This window comes from Punica granatum, chromosome 4, assembly GCF_007655135.1.
Source record: "Punica granatum isolate Tunisia-2019 chromosome 4, ASM765513v2, whole genome shotgun sequence".
In the NCBI taxonomy this organism is placed as follows: Eukaryota; Viridiplantae; Streptophyta; class Magnoliopsida; order Myrtales; family Lythraceae; genus Punica; species Punica granatum.
The window spans coordinates 12,194,189-12,216,106 of NC_045130.1; the positions used below are offsets into that span (position 1 = coordinate 12,194,189).

Consider the following 21,918-nt stretch of genomic DNA (forward strand, 5'->3'; position numbering starts at 1 on the left):
AGGGGGTTAGTGGCCAGAATTGAGGCTCCCATCCCCCGAAATTGGAAGAACCCTCAAATTGGGAATTCTCCCGATTTCAGCAGGTGGAGCCACGACCCCGTCCATCACCCTCCGATTGGGGTCGCTTGTGCTCTCCCCTGGATTAGGGTCGTCGGACTCTCTGCGGCCTCGATTCCATTCAAATTAACGAAAAATTTGACGTCGTGCTAAAACTGTTATTAAATCGAAAGTTTGTGCATTTTTAGGTTAAAGAAAAAAGTTCACGCTAGAATTGTTAAAATGTGAAAAGTTTGTGTGTTTTTCTTTTTTTTTGTTATTAACTTGATGGTACAAAATATTTCAAAATTGTTTCAGTATAGTACAAACCGTCATCTCCTCATTGACACCGTCAAGCCGTCCTTTACAATACTGTAAATTTTACACCATCATATAACTTACGTAAAACATTTTGTACTATTAGTTATAACTTCAAAACATTTTGCACCATCATGTAACGTCCCATAAAAATCGATTTTGCACAATTAGCGTCGGCTTGACGGCGTCAATGGCGAAATAACGGTTTGTACTATATGAAATAACTTTGAAATATTTTGTACCATCAAGTAGCAAAAAAAACTTTATGTACCATATTGAAATATTTGTAAAATTTTTTGGACCACCAGTGTAATTTACCCTTATTTAAATGGTGACTATCTCTATTATACGTTTTATATTCATATTATGTGTATACCTGTTATGTATTTTTCTTGTAATATTTTTTTTTAGTATTGCTTAGCTATAATAATCTCTTATAAATCAAATTAGTTCTTACCATGTTCTGTATGATCGAACCATCGCAATTAAATATTTTATTCTTTTATTACTTGGAATTAATATCTACTCTAAATACATATAAAAAATTATAAAAAAACCACACAATAATTAGGAGGTCCATTTTGATAATCCCTTAGAAAATTTTCATTTTTTTATTATTTTATTCTTAATTTAATTGTGATATTTAATATTGTTAGAGGTGTCTTGCATCAAGCCCGGAAGATTCAAAAGACCCGAAGACTCAAAAATGAGGACGAAGAATCGATCGAAGAAAAGGATTGAGCAATTAGGAAAAATTGTCATGTCAAAATACCCAAATTGTTGCGGCAATTTGTACAGGATGTAGCAAAATTGTCGCGACAATCGTTGCGATATACTGCAGCAAAGTTGACCAAAAGAGGGAATCTCAAAATTCAGTTTCCATTTTGGGGCGATTCGATTTCCATTTTGGGCTTGATTTCATGTAATCTTAGAATATATTCAAAAAAGATATTTTTAGGGATATTCTAGAATATAATGTATATTTTCTTATATTTATATATTTATATATATATACACACAAGAGAAGGGTCTTGGGCAAGACACGTGTGAGAATCACGTGTAATTCCCTTGAGAAGTTCTCGAATTATTATCTTGGAGTGTCTAGGGTTCATGAAGTAAGAAAGTTGTGAGAATTGAGAGGATTGTGAAACTTTTCTCGGGTTGAGTCTTGTAATGAGGGCTGAGAAACATGAGAGTGATCTCTGTTGTAATCTCATGTTTTCGATATAGTTGATACTTCTAATCTATCCGTGAATATTTCCCTCGTCTTGAGGGTTTTACCACGTATATTTAGTATAGTTTATTTTTGATTGCTCGTTATTCTAAAATCGTTTGGGTATCTTATTTCAACAAAGTGATATCAGAGTACGGGCCTCGAAACTATTGAAGATGTTGGACCCGAGATTCAAGGTGGAAAAACTCGATGGGACGAACTATTTCGAATTGTGGTAGATAAAAATAAAGGTTTTATTGGTGCAGCACGGCCTTGAGGGAGCACTGGAACGAAAGAAGTAACGATAATCAAGCCTTCTACTATTGAGCCATCTGTCGAAGTCCTATGTAGGGCTGCTCTTCCTTTTGGCAAGCCATAGGCCCCACAAAAAATTAGGCCCATTTTTAGGTTTGTGATACCATTATTAATTATTATATTTAATAATTATAGAAAGAATCCAAAAATTATTAACAATCAAAGCCTCACAAATAAAAAAAAATCAAGGCCTCATTTATTAACATTATTTAATTACTCTTCCATTACTCCTAAATTGTCTCTCCCACCAATCATTGCTGAATCATAACATCCATATCTAATTATTTACTTAATTTCTTTTATTATCTCCTCCTTTTTTTCTCTCCTTGAATATCTCCAACTACCTTTGTAATTTAATCTTCTATAACTTAATCTCGACCCCTATAATGTTAATCTCCATAATTATCTCCAACTACCTATTTCCAATAATTGTTTTAACATTCAAATTTTACTCCTATAAAAGGAGTCGTTTTGCTTTTAAATTCTAATTATTCTCACAACTATTCTCTTTTCTCAACTTTTCTATTAAATTACATTCCCTTTGATTGAAGCAATCCTTTCATGTTGAAGCAAGTGATGTCCTTCAAATTTCATAATTAATTAGATTATATTGTTCTAAACTTTGATTATTCTTTTTAAATTTTTAATTTTATTTTATATTAAATATATATTGTTCATAGGTATACATTTTCGAAGTGTTTATACGTGTATTTTATTGTTAGTAATACATAGGAATTTTTTGGTAGTGTTTATGGGTAAATATGTCAACTAGAAAATATGAATTTGTTATTCAAGACTTTAAAAAAAAAACAGAAGAATTGAAACTTGAATTCAATCTCAAAGGGAGCTCCTGATAAATTTTTAACAAGTAAAGGATCACCTATGTTATCAATTGAAAAGGAAATATTAGAAAAGATGGAATATAAAAGCTTAATAAGTAATTTTGCATCTCAAAAAGTTAAAAAAATAAATTTAAATAACAGATTTTATAAATTTTATTAAAAAGAAAAAGAGGCCTCATTTTTATATTTCTCCTTAGGCCTCCAGAGCCCTTGAGCCGCCCTTGGTCCTATGAGAGTTTCGTCATCATCATGCTCTACGGAAGGACAAGCATCACCTTGATAATGTAAAGGCGGTGTTAAACTTGAAAGAGATGCAGAAGAAGGTAACCAGTTACCAGGGCAGCGATGGTGAGGGACCCATCACGAGGGCAAAACGGACTGTCCAAGGTGAAAAGTCCAAGCAACGGGGAATATATAGGTGATGGAGCAAATTGATGGAGAAAGTGATACTCTCACATTGCAGCGAGTGAGGGGACAAATACCCTTACTACGTCAGCTACACCGTGGATTCTCAATTCGGATAATTCTTACCATATTTGTCATGATAAAGAATTGTTTACCATTTATTGGTCAACAGAGAGTGGTAAAATTCTTATAGCTAATGTTATTAGGACTGGTAGAGTTAGAATCAAGATGTATGATGGTAGTGAGGTAATATTGTCAGATGTTAGGCGTGTCCTGGGTATAAGGAAAAATTGATCATGTTAGGGAGTCTTGATGTACTGGGTAACATTTTCAGATGTATGACAGAGTCATGAAAGTAAAAAAAAGATGGTCTCGTAGTAATGAAAAGGGTACTGTTGGAAGGACAATACGTCTTGCAAAATAAATATGATTCTACCTCAACAATCGAGTAGACTCCTAAAGAAAAGTAATTAGGTGATCTCGGCGTTGATGGGGTGCATGAGTGCAGGCCAATGCACTCTATCAGTAAGTCCTCAAAATTCATTGTCAATCAAATAGTTGCTTTTGATAAAATTGCTTTAATGAGCAATGTAAGAGCTGGAACTGAGAACGAGTGGATAAGCCTACGAAAAAGGTGGAGTTCGTGGTGCAACACCCGGAGACTCCTGATATTCAACCTGTGGTGATAGAGGATATTTAGACGAAAGGGTCTGAGAGGAGACAACATTCTCTATGGAGCAATTCGCGAACAAGAGACATACAGGGGAAACGATCAAAATTGCTAAAAAAATGTGGGCTTGGAGAACTAGTGATTTTGGAGAATGTTGAAGTAGTGTTATATTCGACTTATCTCACGGTCTGTGAAAGTTCTCTAAAAATTCTAACGAAGCCTGACACCTCCGAAAAGTCCAAGAGTGGCTTGGACTTGAGCGGCGCGGGCAAAAGTTGAGATGGAGCTCGTAAGGGCTGCAGAAGAGCGGTCAAGTATCAGAAGCTAGATCATGGTTTGGCTCGATGTGCACTAAGGTTGAGATTTGTTAGAGGTGTCTCTTATCAAGCACAGGAGACTTAAAAGACCCGAAGACCCGGAAACAAGGACAAAGAATTGGCCAAAGAAAATGAAGGAGTAATCAGGAAAATTTGTCACGGCAAAATACCTAAACTGTTGCGGTAATTTGTACAAAGGCGAATGCAGCAAAATTATCGCGATAATTGTTGCAATGTTCCATGACAAAGTTGGCCGCAGGAGAGAATCTTGGGATTCGATGTCCATTTTGAGGCGATTCGATTTCCATTTTGGGCGCGATTTCATGTAATATTAAAACATATTCATAAGAGATATTTCTAGGGATATTCTAGAATGTTATGAATATATTCTTGTATCTATATATATATATATATATGAGAGGGGGAGTCTCATAATTCTCTTGAGAAGTTCTTGGATTATTCTCTTGAATTATTTAGGGTTTATAGAGTAAGAGAGTTCCAAGAATTGAGAGAATTGTGAGGTTCTTCGAATCTTTTAACAAGGATGGAAAATACGAGTGTAATCTCTATTGTAATTACATGTTTTCGATCCGTCTTTAGATGTTTCCCTCACATTGAGGATTTTATCACGTATATTTTATATTATTTATTTTTTGATTTCTCATTATTTTAATCTCGTTTGGACATCTTGTTTCAATAAATATATTATATTAAAATGAAAGATTTTCGAAATTTGTGAGAAATATTAAAAGCTCTCTATAAATAAATTTTTGGTTATTTTTCTGTTATTCTCTCTATAAATAATACCTAGTTATTTAATATTTGGCCCAACGGTGCAATAGTGCTAAAAAGCTTGGTTACCTAAATAGAAAGACTATTTATCATTTATCTTACTAAAAATGTAATGACACAATTAGCCTCCTGTGGAATTGTCTAAACTGAGGAAATGTGTGCTTGGGGAAATTCAAAACTCTTTTCCATTTTTAACCTTTTCTTTTTTGTATTAATGGAAATTCAACCTAGTAAAGGATTTGTTTGTCAGTATTAATTTGGGCAAAGTTTAACAAAGTCCTCTAACATGACAAGTTGAGCCCTAAGCGATATGTTTATAGAAAGAAACGCGAGTGCTAATTAAAGCATAAAAATTATTCCAGAGTTGAAACATTAAAAAGATTTATTTAAATAGATCTCTACCCACTCTACTTACGGTATTACCGTTATTACGTAATAATTTTCCATTTTTATAAATGTTTTTCTTAATCGTCTTGCAGAAATTCACAAGGGCTTTTTTATTTTTTTTGAATTAGTGATTAGAAACTCTTTTTAATTTAGAATTTCAATTGTGAACACAAGTGAAAATAATAAATATGACGAATTATTCAAATACTGGCTTTACAATTGGAAAACTATCTAATTTTCTCATAACCATTTTAAAATCCTTAGAGTGTGTTTGGTTTTAGAATTTAGTAGAGTTGAGTTTTAATTTTAATTGGATTATAATGATTGTGTTGTTGAATTATAAAAATAAGTATGAAAAATAATGAATAGTTAAGAAAAAATGATGATTGTGTTATTGAATTATTGAAAAAGTAATGAATAGTTGGGAGAATTTAGTATTAAAAATTGAATTGAGTATAATAGAATTATATGTGGGTTTATTTTTGGGGCCCACCTTTTTGAATTAGAAGAGTTGATTTTTGTTATGTTGTGAGTAGAGTTAAGGTTATAGTTAAAATTTTAAAATCAGATTGCAAAACCAAATAGATAGTTATATTTTCTAAAATGTAAAATCAAATAAATATTAACTTATTAAGAAAAACGTGGATGGGCAAAAAGAACGAAGATTTGCCAAAACTTCATTCATCCTCACAAGAGCCCTTAACTTCATGCACTATGTTTACATGGTGCATCTTCTCCTGCATAAAACACATATTGGTGACATATGCAATCCCATAATCTGGCGAAATCTACCTTAATAAAATTGTCTTCACACTGCAAATACAATCGATGCGTATCAATGCACTTCATAATATATTCAAGATAGAAAAGTTTGATATCTTATAAATATGAAGCCTCATTGTCTAGTACAAATACGCTACCATCCCATAGCAACCTGTGGAAGTTAGATTGAATCGAGGTATTTTTTGCCGATAAGTTGAATCGAGGTAAGTTGCGAAGTTTCCGTACCTTATCATCGAACCCGCTTTTAGTAATAGTGTAACCTTACGCTTAGCGGTTTGCTAGGGCTGCTAAACCCAATTATTCCTGCAATAGATATTACTTAGATCGGACATTCCACAGTAAGAATGCTCCAGATATCCTAATGGCTACGGAGGTCAAAGAAACCACGAAGCACAAATTCAGTTAATTAGAAACAGATCTATGCAACTGCATCGGAATTTAATCGATAACAAAAGTGCAATTCTTTTGATTACTCATGACAGTTTTCAGGTAAAGTTTTCCGGTAAACAGAACGTAAAAATTTCAGAGGCATCAAACTGATCACCATTTACAACGGCAATAATACATGCAGGCATCCTCTCTGCAGAAATTTGTCCATAGATCTAGATGGAGAATTTGACGCCTTCATCATCAGCAGAAGTCCCTTTGAAGATTGCGAGCTTCCCCTTGTGCTCAAGCAGCTTCAAAGCTCGCAAGAGAATAGTTCGGTCCAAACCTTGAAGCTCTGCATGACGGAGAACGATATCAACTTGTAACTTTAACTAACTTATCCTTTTATTTTCCAAAAGTAACAGAAACCAACAATATCCGAATATCATATGAAAGTGCAGGATACCTGTTCCCCGTGATTCAGTCCCCGAACGTAATTCCTCAACAGTCATGACGCTGTCCTCCAATCCATTATCTTTTACCTGATCAGATTATTTTTCCTTCTCATGAAAAATACTTCACAATCCAACTATTTGAAAACAGACTCAGAAAGAAGTTCATGTTTCCGACGTGTCTCATAATCAGCAAAAAATAAAACTTACAAAATTAACAATAATGTCAGCCCAGTCTTGGATGCGGTGCCATAGAATGAGACATTTTCTTCTTACTTTGTCCAACCATTCAGCACGTCCTGTTAGATCATAAAGGTATTTCACTCTCGCTCAGCAGATCGCATATACATTTTCTTGCACTTGCTCAAGGAAGCAGTGCTTATTATTTATATATATAGATAAAAAAGAAAGAAAAAGTCCACTACGTAACCTTCTGATACCAAGGCAGAGAGGAAAGCTTGCCGAGCTTCATGAGTAAGCGATCCTGCGTATTATCAGAAGAGCTGAATGAAACCCAAGCACCAAAGCCCAGTTAATCATGGAACCTTAAGTGGAAGAAATGTGATGTCCTTAAGCAAATCCTAATGACTATGATATCCTTAAAGAAATGTGGATTTTTTTCTTCTCTCTTTCCTCTCTCTTCACCCCAACACCACCCCCCCCTAACTGGATAAAAAGTATTTGAATCTCTTAGAACATCCAACTTATTCTTGAGGATTTTTGTTCCCTTACAAAATGGACAAATACTGAAAAGCCCTTGGGTTAGTCCCAAAAAATGAAGCATTTGCCGAAACTCAATCTTAGGACCATCCACATCTTTTCCCACTTGACTACATCCTCCAGCTAATTTATGTGAACACGGGGACAAGATGGAGTAATAACTGGCAGTACTATGTAAACAAGGAACACAAAACAACGATAGGGAATTCCATAATATACAACATGAATAGCCATCATGCGGATTCCTACAAAGTTCATAACAGTCCTCAGCCCAGAGACCTTTCAGAAGATGAATGTTTAGTTCAGCAAAATATATCTGGGAGTACCGTGGAATTCTAATTTGTGGGCTAAATTACAGGTTTTCTTTGAATGCTTGAAGGTGCTATCACAGGATTTGTCATTCTTGAGGGACATAATAGAACTTGGCAAGATATAGACAAAGCGAAGCATCTAAATCAACATGACTAGCAGAACAAATTTAGTTGGTTAAGAGTTTTTCCTCATTATTCCAAGGGACACGCTTTTAAGTCCGAATATTTCATGACTCGACTATTTCAAAGCTTCTCCAGAAACATATGTATTGTCCAGTTTCTGGTGTGCTGTTTTGCATCATATATTTTTAATGCATAATGATTCAAATAATTAGGATAATATCTAAATTTCAAGATGACAAAGCATATGGTGGTCAAGGCCGAAACTCAAAGGAATTATGCTCGCTTTCTTCAAATGTATAAACCCATCTGTTTGCACTTAAGCCATTTTAGTTTAAAATTTTACAAATGAACGCCAGTATCACAGGAAGAGAACAATCAAAACAAATCCCCTAATCTGTTTCATCTTTCCACTGTAATTCCAGTAGTATCTATGCACATAGGCACATATGTCAAACAGCTTTTGCCTAATGTATAAACAACACACTACTTACTCTCAATCACAGTATTTGAGAACAGAGGGAATTCTTCTTCAAGTCCAATGACAAATATCTTTTGTGTTCTACAGTAATCAAGGATGAGCTCCTTCCAAAGTTGTATTTGCTTCTCCCGGGTCTCCCTAACTGGCTGCAAACTGGAAAATTGACACCAAATATAAATCACAATGCTGTAATACTTTCTTATTCTTTTCTTATAACTTTTGTTGAATAAAAAAAGTTGTTATACTGTCATAATATGAAGCTAGTTCATAATGCTCCCACTTTTTGCTTTTCAAGATCGGACCAGACATCGAGTTGGCAAAGGTATAGGCCATTGGCTAATTTTGGTTAAATACATTTCAAATACTAATGATTAAAATACAGAATCCAATACAGAATTCAAGGAAAGAACCGACTCATCCACTACGAAAACCAGCACGAAGCAGGTTCACTACAAGAATTGAACAATTCCTTGGATTCACTAGCGCATCAGACTTTTCTGAGGACCGGACTGCTCCACCGTCCTGTTCCAGTAGAACAGGCTGGTTCCATCCAGTTCTTAAAAATAAAGAGGGGCTAGACGAGGTATCACAAATGCATTCTTAGTCCATTCTGTCCCAAGGCTGACACTCACTATCAATTCTCTTCAGAATGAAATAAAAAAGAAGAAATCCATCACTGAATCAACAGAATGGGTAGCAGTTTCTCACCAATACCCTGCCACAGGGATTGGTATATGCACAAAATTGTTCACCTCAAAACGCTACATCTCAAACCAGTGTTTGTACTACATAGCTTTTATAGGGATAAAATTATTCTTCTTTGCCAGCCTTAGCAGCAACAACCGTCAAACTTGCTAAAGCTTAATAAGATATGAAGAGACCAACAAAGACTATGTGAGTTCTTGATAACATCTCCACCTAACCGAACCAACCAAATGGCACAGCATACAATATAACATCAACAAGCACGTAACTTTTAGCACCCATAACCAAAATCAAGGACAGATAGGATCTTCCACGGGCCAAAGCATAAACAAAGTTAATACAAGACCATATGCTTTGGGAAACAGCATTCTAAATACATCAGACTATTGAACTACATTCATACAGAAATTTCAGCAGTTATGAGATAAAGAACTACATAAAGAGCCATGGAGAGAGTTCTAATTTGGTACGGCAAGATGTTCCTAGAGAATGTTTCAATAGCTGCAACTCAAGCAGCATAGAGCAAATGTTTCAAAGAATCAAGATGACAGGGGCTCTCCTTGCATATTAGCGGTACAGAATTTTCTAAGACACATGCAGCCAAGAACCATTCAACGTGTGGAAAATGCTTATCATGCCTCCCTACAAGTCTAAGTCGAGGCTAAACTGACATAGCAGCATCAATCAAATGGTAAGAAAACGGAGGTTGAAAATGAACCCTTAGACTTGGATAAAGAAGGCATAAACTGTTCATAGTTCACAGCCAAGATGAGCGTCTCTCTATTACTTCAGTGAAAAACAAAAGCACAATCTACCACAATGGAGATTGGCATTGCATTGTAATGGCCGAAGCCATTAGCAACAATAACCAAAATCAAGGCTGAATAGGATCTACCACTGGCCAAAGCATATAAACAAAATTGATACAAGAGTATATGATCTGGGAAACAGCGGATTCTACATACGTTGAACTAGTGAACTACATTCATAGGGAAACAATTTTACGAAAGAGAGAAGATGGAGAAGAACGAAAAGAGCTATGGAGAAAGTTTTAAGGATTACAGAAGTACTGCAAGATGTTCACAAAGAATGTTTATAGCTGCAACTTAAGCACCGCAGAATGTTCGAAGGCAATGCAATCAGATATAAATTTATTGTCTTAAAATCCTTCTTGAAAAGGTAAAAGTTGATTCTATGCCTGATTATATAGCCAAGGTACCACTAATCATAATGACAGGGGCTCTCCTTCCACATTAGCGGTACAGACACTCTTAAGATATTAGCAGCCAACAACCATTCAATGTGTGGAAAAACGCTTGTCATGCCTCCCTACGGGTCTCAGTCAAGGTTAATCTGACATAGCATCATTAATCAAATGGTACGAACACCGAGGCTGAGGATAAGCCCCTGGTCTTGGATAGCGAAGGCATAAATGATTCATAGCAAGATGAACATGACTTCATTACTTCACTGAAAGGCCAAACACAATCCACCAAATTGGCATTGGCATTGGCATTGTATCATTGATGATCACAACAGAAGTCCCAAGTGAAAGAAATGCGGAATCCGAATGGAGAGCAGCTAAAAAGTTCGAGGGAATTACGTGAAGTACGGCGGGTAATTGAAAAAAGGAGGCAGCTTGAAATCACCCAGTTTCTGCATCTCCCAGCTTGACCAAAGAAACGCAAGGTTACTGAAATTCAAACCAAAAGATGACAATTTAACAACGTAAATCCAGGGAAAGGAAACAAAACAGGAATCAGATTATGAACAGAAGCAAAAATCAGCTGTCTGCATCCGAAATGATCTTCATGTACTCACTCAAAGGAAAAACCTAATTCGACCCACAGAAGGAAAATCAAAGAGGGCTAATTCGACCCGCAGACGGAATGATTCAACGATGGTTTGGATTGGAGAAGAGAACGAGCGTGTACTGAGTCGACTCGGAGGTGGAATGGAATGGAATGGTATGGAAACAGCCAAACCAAAGCAACAGCTTGGAGATCCGAGAGAAGTTTTGACCCGAACCGACCCGATGACCGGGCGTGGCAGACAAAGGGTGTAATCAAGCCGAGCCCGAACACAATGGGTTCGAAGCTCGGCTCGAACTTGAAAACTCGGGCTCGAGTTCGGTCGAGCCTGGAGAGGCGAGCTCCAGCTCGGCTCGTGGGATAGTCGAGCAGCTTGAGCTCGAGCTCGTCAGGCTCAAGTCCGACGCTTCAAATTGCGGCGGTCAAGGGACAAGTTAACTAGGACGAGCTTCACCGAGGACAAGCTAGGGCGGACACGGCCTCACGGGAACTAGGAATGGCAATTTCGGCCCGACCTGCGGGTATCTACCCTAACTTGTTTCGTTTGGGGCAGGTAAAACCCGCCCCGTGCTATGAACGGGGCAGGCACGGGTATGAAACTTCACACCCGTGCACGGGCCAGGTCGGGCCTGGATCTCACGTGTGATCTAGCCTGGCCCGGCCTGACCTGACTTGTGCTTTTATTAAGTAATTTTTAAAAGATTTTTGGTGTAATTATTTTTTGTGCCAGTCCCTTCTTTATTCAGTCAATCCTTTTATCTCTCCTCACTTTTCTCTTTGCAAGACAGCCGCGGCTCAACCAGAATGAAAGACAGCCGCTTCTCCCTCTTCTTCTCTTAACTTCAAGCAAATTATACCACATTCTTTATATTTTTTTTTAAATCTATCTCGCCGTTATATCTCTGTTAGCATTTAACAGTCTTACCATTGTGACCCTTTTATCCTTTTGAAAAAAAAATTAAAACCTAGATTTGAAAAAAAAATTAAACTCATAAGATAGATTTTTTAAAAATTAAAATTATGTGATAGATTTGAAAAAAAATATAAATTATGCAATATTTTAAATTATTTTAAAAGTATATGATATATTTAAAAGAAAGGTAAAGTCACGGGATATATGAGGTAAAATCCCCTTTTTTTACGCTTTTACCATTTTGTCAAATCTATTTCGCACTTTAAAAATTACTAAAAAGGATCTATGGTTTACATATTGTTCAAAATCTATCAAGTAATCAATTTGTCTGTCAATAAAATATAAGTGAATTCCAAACTTATCACATGGTTTTAATTTTTTCTCAAATCTATTATATGATTTTAATTATTTTCTTAAATATATCCCGAATAAAGGGCCATAGTGGCAAGAATGTGGCCATTTACGTTCCACGTCAGTAACACCATTAAATGTTGACGGAGAAATTAACGCAAAAATAGATTTGGAGTCAAATGTAAACTATGAGCCTTTCTGGGTAATTTTTAAATCATATGATAGATTTGAAAAATATGTAATACCGTGAGCTCTGCTGCTCATCCACCCTTTCTCCCCTCACCAACTTGATCTATGTTCTCCATACTCTACCCCCCAGATCTGAGGGTGTGCGTGTATTTTCCTTTTTTTTCAAAAAAAAGGTCGGAATGCGTCTACCTTCATTGATGTATAATTTTGCCGTGGGTGAATTGTACTTCTATTTTGATTGTTTTTCATTTCAGATCTTGATGAAAGAGAATTTTGTTTTTCTCTTTTTTTTCCCCACTAATTTTATGTAATCAAACAGGTCGGGCCTAAGGCCCAAAGGCACAGGCCAGGTCCGGGCATTCAAATACCCGCCCTGACCTGGCCTATTGCCATTCCTAACGGGGACGAGCTTCAAGGGAACGAGCTTCACGAGACGAGCTAAGGCGGTCATGACTCGCGGTGACTAGCTTCACAGGGATGAGCAGGAGAGGTCAGGTGGCTGCAACGGCAAAGCTCTTCTCTTCACGGGGGGCGGGTACAAGCGAGGACATGAAAGAGAGAGAGACTGATAACGACGGAGAAGACTTAAAAGAATGAAAAATAAATCTTTTAATTAAAAATAATAGCTAATTCTAATAATAATAATATTGTGGGTTTGGGTTTATCGAATGGGCTGACTGCTGGGCCTGGGCTAACATTATATAAAACATGGGCTTAGACTCGATAAGGCTCGCGAGCCGCTCGAGTGGAGCACACCCAAGCTCGAGCTCAGCTCGAGAAACTGTTCGGCTCAGCTCGAGCTCGGCTCAAGTTCGATAAGATTGAGTCGAAATCGAACTTTCACCGAGCCGAGTTTGAACCGTTTGCGGGCTAGCTCAGCTAACTTACACCCCTAAAAGCAGCCACTTGAAGATTCGAAAGAAGGTTTTTTTTTAAGAAAAATATTACCCAAATCGATCCGGTTGTGGCGGTATGTGTTATGTTGTATTGTGTTTAAAATAGTTATGTCTAAAACAGATTTGTGCCAAAAAGCTCCAAATTCGAACACAATGTAAAATAAATGGGTTAAGATTTTCAAATACAAACACGGCTTGTTTAATTTCAAATTGACACGGACATAATACGTGTAACCTCTTTAATTAAACTTGTCTTACTGTGTACATATATATATTTATATGATATAACACGAGTACTTAAAAATACATATATGTAGATGATTGATAAGATAAAAGCATCATAAACGTGTGTATATGAAGAAATTTAAAAAGATTTTAGCGTAATCTCTTTACAATATGTGAAAAAGGTCATTAATATAGTAAAACGCAACTATATGAATGGGTCTAGCCATATTTAAAAAGCGTTATGCAGTTTGAACCTATTTAAACACGATTATTTATTGTATCGTGTCAAAAATCGCCGACTCTAGATCATCCCTCCCTCCCTAGATGCTAAAGCCACGTCGTTTCCAAGACCCCCTCCATTAGGCTCTTCCTCCTTCATGCAACCGTTGGATTCTCCTCTTCGTCTTCTAAGTTTTCTTGTAAGAACAAGCAAAAACAAGCAGTAGAATTCTTTTCTTTTAATTAACTTAATCAATTATTACTAATTATTGGAGTTTAATTGTTGAGCGTAAAAAATTTCACACGGAAAAACTAAAAAAAATCTAATGGGTTTATAAAAAATTGAGTACTACAATCTATGAGCTCGAGTTTTTGGGTTGGAGATGGGCCTAATCGCTTATAGGCCTAGTAGAATTTTACATGGTATCAGAGCGGGTAATGTTTCCGCACACATGTGTGTGGGTTCACATCCGGCCATTTGAAATGTCTCTTTGTCAATGGGCAGCCGAAGTGCGCCCATGTTTAGCCCGAGTGTAGAGCTCGTGGTCTCTTTGAAATCTGAGTGCGGAGAGAAACCCGCCTCATCTTAATCCGGCCCAAGCGTGGCCTTATTATCAATTGTCGTCCCCCCTCCTCCCTAGTATGGAAGTCTAGTCCCGGCTCGTAATTAGTTCTTGAGGGCGGATTGTTCTAGTCCACGTGGCACGTGTAGGTGAATGTCAAAATCACACGTTACCACGTGAGGGCGGGTGTTGAGCGTAAAAAATCCCACACGGAAAAACTAAGAAAAATCTAATGAGTTTATAAGAGATTGGATACTACAATCTATCAGCTCGAACTTTTGGGTTGGAGATTGGCCTAATCGCTTTTAGGCCCAGTAAAATTTTACATTAATCAACATTCGAAAAATCTGAACAGGAGGCTTGATCTTTATGTTTAATCATTGTGCTCAAGAAGGATCTTCAAATCAACGCCATTGCAGTTCCACAGATAGAAATGTATATGAAAATTCTGCAAAATGATAGATAGCCATTTCTGGTGACGTCTTTGCAAGATCTAGTTATAGTGGAAACATTACATTATATTATATATTATACTTTTTGATATACTTATCTTATTTAAACTTATATACTAAAATATTCTTAAAAAGATTAATATGAATATTATAATTGAAGAGATTGTTTCTTGGTAAACGAAGAGTTTTATTTATTTATAAATTTGTATTCCAATAACTTTAATAAAAATTAAAAATAGTATCCATTATTTTAAGGTCATAACATTAAGTATGAAAAACACAGTTATGGAAAATTTTCCTTATAATTTTTTTATCAATTGAGTTTTTCAATGAACACAAATTATTTTTATTGGAAATAAGACATATTTACATAACTAAAACAAATATCATATATATTGCTTAATTTAGTTCTCAAATAAATATAATATATTTATATGTAAAGTTGTATTCCATTCAATAACTAGGGTTAGAGAAGTAAATGTTAAGATTATATAGGGTCACAAATGTAAATGAATAAATAGGATTTAGGATTAAAATATCATATACAAAAAAATAAGTAAAATTCTTGCATTAAAAAGGAAAACAATTAAAAATTATTTATTAATTATATTTAATCATTATTAGCAAAGAAGTATTGTATATTTATTTATAATAATGGATTATAAAAATTTCTATAATTTTGTTCAACTTTTTATGCTGCCAAAATATCATGCATTTTTTTATGTCTAAATGATATTTAATATATAACTAAAATTAATATATGTTCCGCAAACAGGGAAAATAATTGAACATATATATATTCACTCCAACCTTAAAGTAAATGTTTACTAATACAGAGCTAGAAATGTCAATATCTAAATAAAGTTTACTTCTATATCAAAATTTAATTTAATTTAATTATAAAAATGAAAATTAGAAAATAAATTTCACTTGAATTGATTTACTTTATTTTTATAGTGATTGTTTAAAAAAGAATGTGCTACAAACAACATTAAAATTTATGGCATGTAAATTTTAGTTTGAAAATATCGGAGTTAAGAAGAAACTCACTTGCATTGATTTTCTTTATTGTTATAGCAGAATTTTTTTTAAATAATTTGGTATTAATAAAATTAAATTTTATACTATGTAATTTTTGGATATTGTTAACAGACACGCTATAATTAATAGAATCAATTAGATAGACTTATTATAATATAATTTACATAAGAAAAATAATTCTGTAAATTAAGAATAATATACATCTAATCTATTAAATTTAGTATAAAACTAAGAAAATTAAAAGGAGAAATTTTACTTGAATCTATTTACTTTACTATTGTAATGGATTTTTTTAAAAGAAACTGAATATACCAAAATTAAAATCTATAATATGTAAGCTACTTTCCAGTGGATATAATAAGTAAGCTTTGGACTTTAATAACAATTTACAACATAACGTCTAATATTTAAAACATTTAACTTATATTCATTCAAGGATAATAGTAGTAACGGTTTTTCAAATTAATTTGCTATAAGATGGTTTATGATCAAATTAATTGTATTCTAAAACACTTATATATATAAGCAGACTAGAGAAGTTCAAATTGCCAAAGAGGTAGATCGTGATAATTCATATTTTTCTTATTTTGTTTACCGCTATAGTGGTATGTTTTACTTTCTCATATTGAATTTTTTTTCTCTCTTTTTGCTTTAGCTTTGGGTGCGGAATCAACCAAAAACCAAGAAGAGTGAAGACTTCTTATATTAGATCATGTGCTATCCTTCTATCAAGTAATTTCACTATATGCGAATAAAAAATATTATTTTATATATTTCTATTTAAGCGTACTTATTATTCGATATATTCTTTTCTGCAATTGTCTTTTAGGTAATAAGGTGGATGGAGCCTAACCTAATTTTATTTAGGTTATTTATAATTTGAATACATTTTAACAAATTTGTACTTTCAATTGATTCTTTACTTTATTGAGATTTAGCTAACAAAATAGATCACCTATATAAAGATATCATGGTTTAAATATATTTTCTTCCATTTTATAATTATGCAATTACATTCTAGGTATGTCTTAAATATATATAATATATCCATAGCCCTCCAATCTATATCATGTAGCAACATTATAATAAAGATAAATCAAGTAGTAAAATCTGGAGAATTTGACTTTCAACTTTATTTAGCTAAATATATATTGTAAAGGACATATAATCAGATATTTCCATGCATTTATATGAAAAGCGTAAGAATATAAATTAATTTTCAATATTTGACCCTAAAAATATATTTTATTTAATGAACCTATGCAAAGCACGAGGAAACAACTAGTATATGAATAAATAAGCGTAATACTTTTCTTCGAAATCAACCTCCTATAATCAATGTTTACATTACAATAATATTTATAGACATAAAATTTTTATAAATCTAGAGAAATCTACTGGAAATTATGATCAAAATTATCGATATTAAAATAACCTTTCATGTGTAAATTTCTTGTTGAATAATTCTTAATATTTTAAAATTTATATAATGAACTATAACGATAACATTAAATAATTATAATATAGACAATTCCTTAATTGTTACGTTATTGATGTAAAGACTATAATACTTAAATGGTTGCAATATTAATAAGGGTAAAGGACCTACATACACTATCTCTTTAAAATATTGTAAAACGTGAATTTCTATAGCAAAACCTTATATTTATTCAGTGTATAAAAATTTCAAAATCATTTTATCATGAATATTTTTTAGAAAATAAAATTAAAATTGATCAATTTTTTTATAGAATATAAAATTATTGATTTATTTAGTACATTTAATAAATCATAATTAGTACCAATTCTACTTTATATTATATTATAATATAGTATAATATATTATTATATTATATAGAGAAGAGAAGAGGGGAGGAGATTCAGACATAAATTTTTGCAATATTTCTCAAATAATATATGATGCGAAATCCTTATTTCAAAATGTTGTTGTTGTATTATTTAATTCATAAATTTGTCCAATTAGTGGCATGTAATAATTTTAAATATGTTCAATTATTACTATTAAATAGAAATTATTCTAATACTTTTTCACTTGTTTTTAATATATTATTTACAATAGTAATGTTAAAATAATTTTGGCACTAATTTATAGAATTAATTGTGATTAGTTTTAGATTGGGATTAATTTTATCTATATTTATTTATATTATTACAAATAAGAGAAGAAAGTTAATTGGTCTAATTCTACTTCCCAAAATGCCCTTTTTTTGGTAAATTGAGAACTATTAGATGAGGAAGTAGTTAAGGATAAAAAGATAAATTTATCAAAATTTGTTAACCACCCCTACATACCATTTCTCCTATTATCTCTCCCCCCTCACTCACTTTTCTCTACAGGGCCACGCGTTTCTTCAAATTTTTTTAAATAATCCTCTTTGTAAATTATTCTTATTTGATAGAGTAAAACGATCAATTTCATCCATGACTGATACAAGTTGCATCAATTGGGTCCTTGAGAAAAATATTGTATCAATTTGGTTCATGATCACATCAATTTCGTCTTTAACCACGTCAATTTCGTCATTCGTTACATCAATTTCGTCTTTTGTCACATCAATTTAGTCCCTCCGCTGGATCATACCAATTCAATCCTTCATTGATTACATCATTTTGGTCATTATCAACGTCGACTCTTTACAATAAAAATATCCATATGGTATTCTCCATCATTTTTACTACTCTTGTTTCCGAGCCGACTTTGGAGCATTCTTTTTCATTACTCAGACCTCTGATTCTTGGGTTCTTGGTGGCTATAGAAAGCTTATACATAGTACTACTACTTAGGATCAAGTTTCGAAAAGTAAAGAAACAACTTAGAAAAATGAGGTTGAAATTTGATTTTCACTCATAAAGCAGAAATTTCGGAGAGCAATATCTATCAAACCGTGTAACGAAATTACGAGTCGTCAAGTGCTATAACTTCCTTACGATATGAGAGAGAAATCTTTATGGATCATTAATGACAAATTCTTATAAAGTCAATATTGGTCAAAAAAATTATATATTTAGATTCATCATATTGTAAGGAAACTACAGCGCTTGACCCATCGTAATTTTATTGCACAGTTTGAGAGATATCGTTCTCAGAAATTTTTGTATTGTGAGTAAAAATCGAATTTCAACAGTGTTTTTCTTACTTGTTTCTTTGCTTTTTTGCTCGAAATCTGATCCTAAGTAGTAGTATTATGTATAAGCTTTCTATAGCCACCAATAACATGAGAGTTGGAGGTCCGAGCAATGAGAATGAATGCTCCCAAGTCAGCTCGGAGACGAGTAATAAAAAGGATGGAGAAGACAAGAGGGACTTTTTGATGTAGAGAATTGACATTGACAAGGACCAAAATAATGTGACCAAGGACTAAAGTGATGTGATCAAGCAGATGGACTAAAATGATGTGATCAAAGACGAAATTCATGTGACTAAAAACTAAATTGATGTAATCAAGAACTAAATTAATGTGACTATGGGCCAAATTGATGTAACCAGAGACCGAATTGATGTAACATTTTTTTTCAGGGATCTGATTGATGCAACTTGCATAAGTCAATGAGGAAATTGATCGTTTACTCGTATTTGATACTTTTTAAAAATAAAAGTCATTTTAACATTTACTAATATTTTCAAAAATCATAAAATATATATATATAATTTTCTCATAAAAATTTGTGATCAAGTAGATGGACTAAATTGATGTGATCAAAGACGAAATTCATGTGACCAAGAACTAAATTGATGTGATCAAGAACTAAATTAATGTGATCAAGAACTAAATTGATGTGATCAAGAACTAAATTAATGTGACCATGGGCCAAATTGATGTAACCAGAAACCGAATTGATGTAACATTTTTCTTAGGGATCTGATTGATGCAACTTGCATAAGTCGATGAGGAAATTGATCGTTTACTCGTATTTGATACTTTTAAAAAGTAAAAGTCATTTTAACCTTTACTAATATATTCAAAAATCATAAAAAAATATAATTTTCTCATAAAAATTAGCATTGTCACGATTATATTATAAATTAATAGTTAACGTAATACCAAGCGTAGCACAATTAGAAATTACAAATTAAATTTAAATTTGGCACGTGCTTATTGCGAGTAACGTTCTAGTTATATCGTAATAGTAATAATAATAGATAATAGATATGACAAATCATCAGTGTGATACAAGAACAGAAGAGAAATGAATTCCCACTTTACGAGTCAAAGTCTTAAATGGCAAGCTGCTTAGGTCAAACTAATTAAGCTAGGCTTGTTTGAATTGTGAGTGTGATTTTAAAATCACAACTTTAATATAATTATACTCACAACAAAACAAAATAACTTATACGAAGTCAAAGAGTGGGCCCCATTTATATCACTCTTTTTCAACAGCAAAACAAAATAACTCATACAAAGTCAAATGGTGGATCCCATTTATAACACTCTTTTTCAAAATCAAAATCTGATTTTAAAATCTTATTTTGAAACCAAACGCAGCATAAAAGACTGACCAATATATAAAAGTTTATATTCATGCATAACTGCCAGCATTGACTCAATTGCTGCCGAAAAAAAGCATTGACTCAGTGAAGCAAGCTCTTCTCAAGCACAGGCCGACCTAATTTGAAAGTGTCAATTTTGCGCTGCTCATTATTCACACGTGACAAAGGAAAAAATATGGACACAATCACATGAACTACGGCAGAAAGGATTCAAACTTATGAAAGTAAAAACTTCACTATGTTGAACGATCTAAAAAATTATAATGGCGCGATCATATTTTTAACAGAGGTACATTACTATTGACTTGACAAATAGCGATGACTTGATCATACTTTCTAACGGACTGAAAATGCTGTAAGACTGGATATTAACTCGGTAGCATTATTCATTTCAGTCAAAAGAAAGTGACTATTTAAATGAAAAGTGAAAAAAAGAAGAAGATTAGCTTAACTTTTTATTTTTCAAACGTGTGTGTCATTTCCCCTTTTTTTTAAAAATAATATAATTGCTAGGTTAAATGGTGATATAGTAAATTGATAACCCATACAAATTTACCATCCACTTTTTTTCTCCAATTTTCTTTTACATTTTCATACTCTCTTTTTTTTGTGGAATACATTCTCACACTTTCTCTCTCTCAAAACTGGGATCGGTCTATAATGCATTGATCAAAAAATATAAATATAATACATACATTACTTGTATTTTCAAGTAAATTACTTGAATTATAAGTAAATTATTTGAAAATTTTCAAGTTAATATATATATGTACTTTACATGCATTTTAAGTGTATGTACAATAGACTCTTCACAAAACTGGCCTTCCATTTTTTGTTTTATCCTTTTTATTTTTTAGTTGCTATATAATAACTCTCCCCTAAGATAGGATTTTAAAACTATCTTATCTTATTTAATTAAGGACAAAAAAAATTGTTTCACTCTATTCCACTATTCAAACTCTTTAATCTTTTTAAAATTTCAAAATGATCCAAAATTTTAATATCTCTCCGCTTCACTCTCTCTTCTACTCATCCACATCCTACTCCCTATTGTTCCTCCCATCCCTTTCCTCCTCCGCCTCTCCTCTGCTCCCTATTTTCCCTCGCATCGCTCGCCTCCTCCACCTTTCTTCTTTCGCATCTCATCTTCTCACTATAGTGCCTACACCTACCGACATCCACCCCGTCTCGATGACCTTCTTCCATGCCCTCTTGCAGTTGTCCTCCTTGATATTTTTGACGTTATAAACCCATTAGACTAGACGATTTTTACCTAAAACCAAGTAGTTTCGATTTAAACTAGCCAGTTCAGTCGTTCTCTTTAATCTAATTATCATAATAAATTTGAAAATTATATCAACATTCAAAATGAATTGAAAGAGTAGAAACCGTAACTTCTTAGACACTGCAGCCTATTGAGACTAATGCCCTCAAGCTAATGATAACCATAGCTGTCTTATGTTCACCATATTTCATCTTTAATGACTACTTAAGAGAGATTTTAATCAAGAA

The 21,918-nt window shown here is 33.4% G+C and overlaps 1 protein-coding gene across 2 annotated transcripts; it reads right to left on the reverse strand.

The window, feature by feature from the left end:
* Positions 1-6,497: 6,497 nt before the first annotated feature.
* LOC116206182 (vacuolar protein sorting-associated protein 25) lies at positions 6,498-11,302 on the reverse strand. Of its 2 annotated transcripts, none has more exons than XM_031538982.1 (7): positions 11,058-11,302; positions 10,840-10,905; positions 8,545-8,684; positions 7,330-7,383; positions 7,110-7,198; positions 6,914-6,989; positions 6,498-6,802 (listed from the first exon to the last, which is right to left on the reverse strand). In XM_031538982.1, exons 2-7 carry the CDS (start codon positions 10,896-10,898, stop codon positions 6,681-6,683), a joined length of 540 nt encoding a protein of 179 aa, XP_031394842.1. In that variant the 5' UTR covers positions 10,899-10,905; positions 11,058-11,302; the 3' UTR covers positions 6,498-6,680. The 2 variants fall into 2 exon arrangements, with proteins under 2 accessions (XP_031394842.1, XP_031394841.1); XM_031538981.1 differs by having other exon boundaries at positions 10,840-10,929; positions 11,058-11,268.
* Between the last annotated feature and the right edge of the window lie 10,616 nt (positions 11,303-21,918).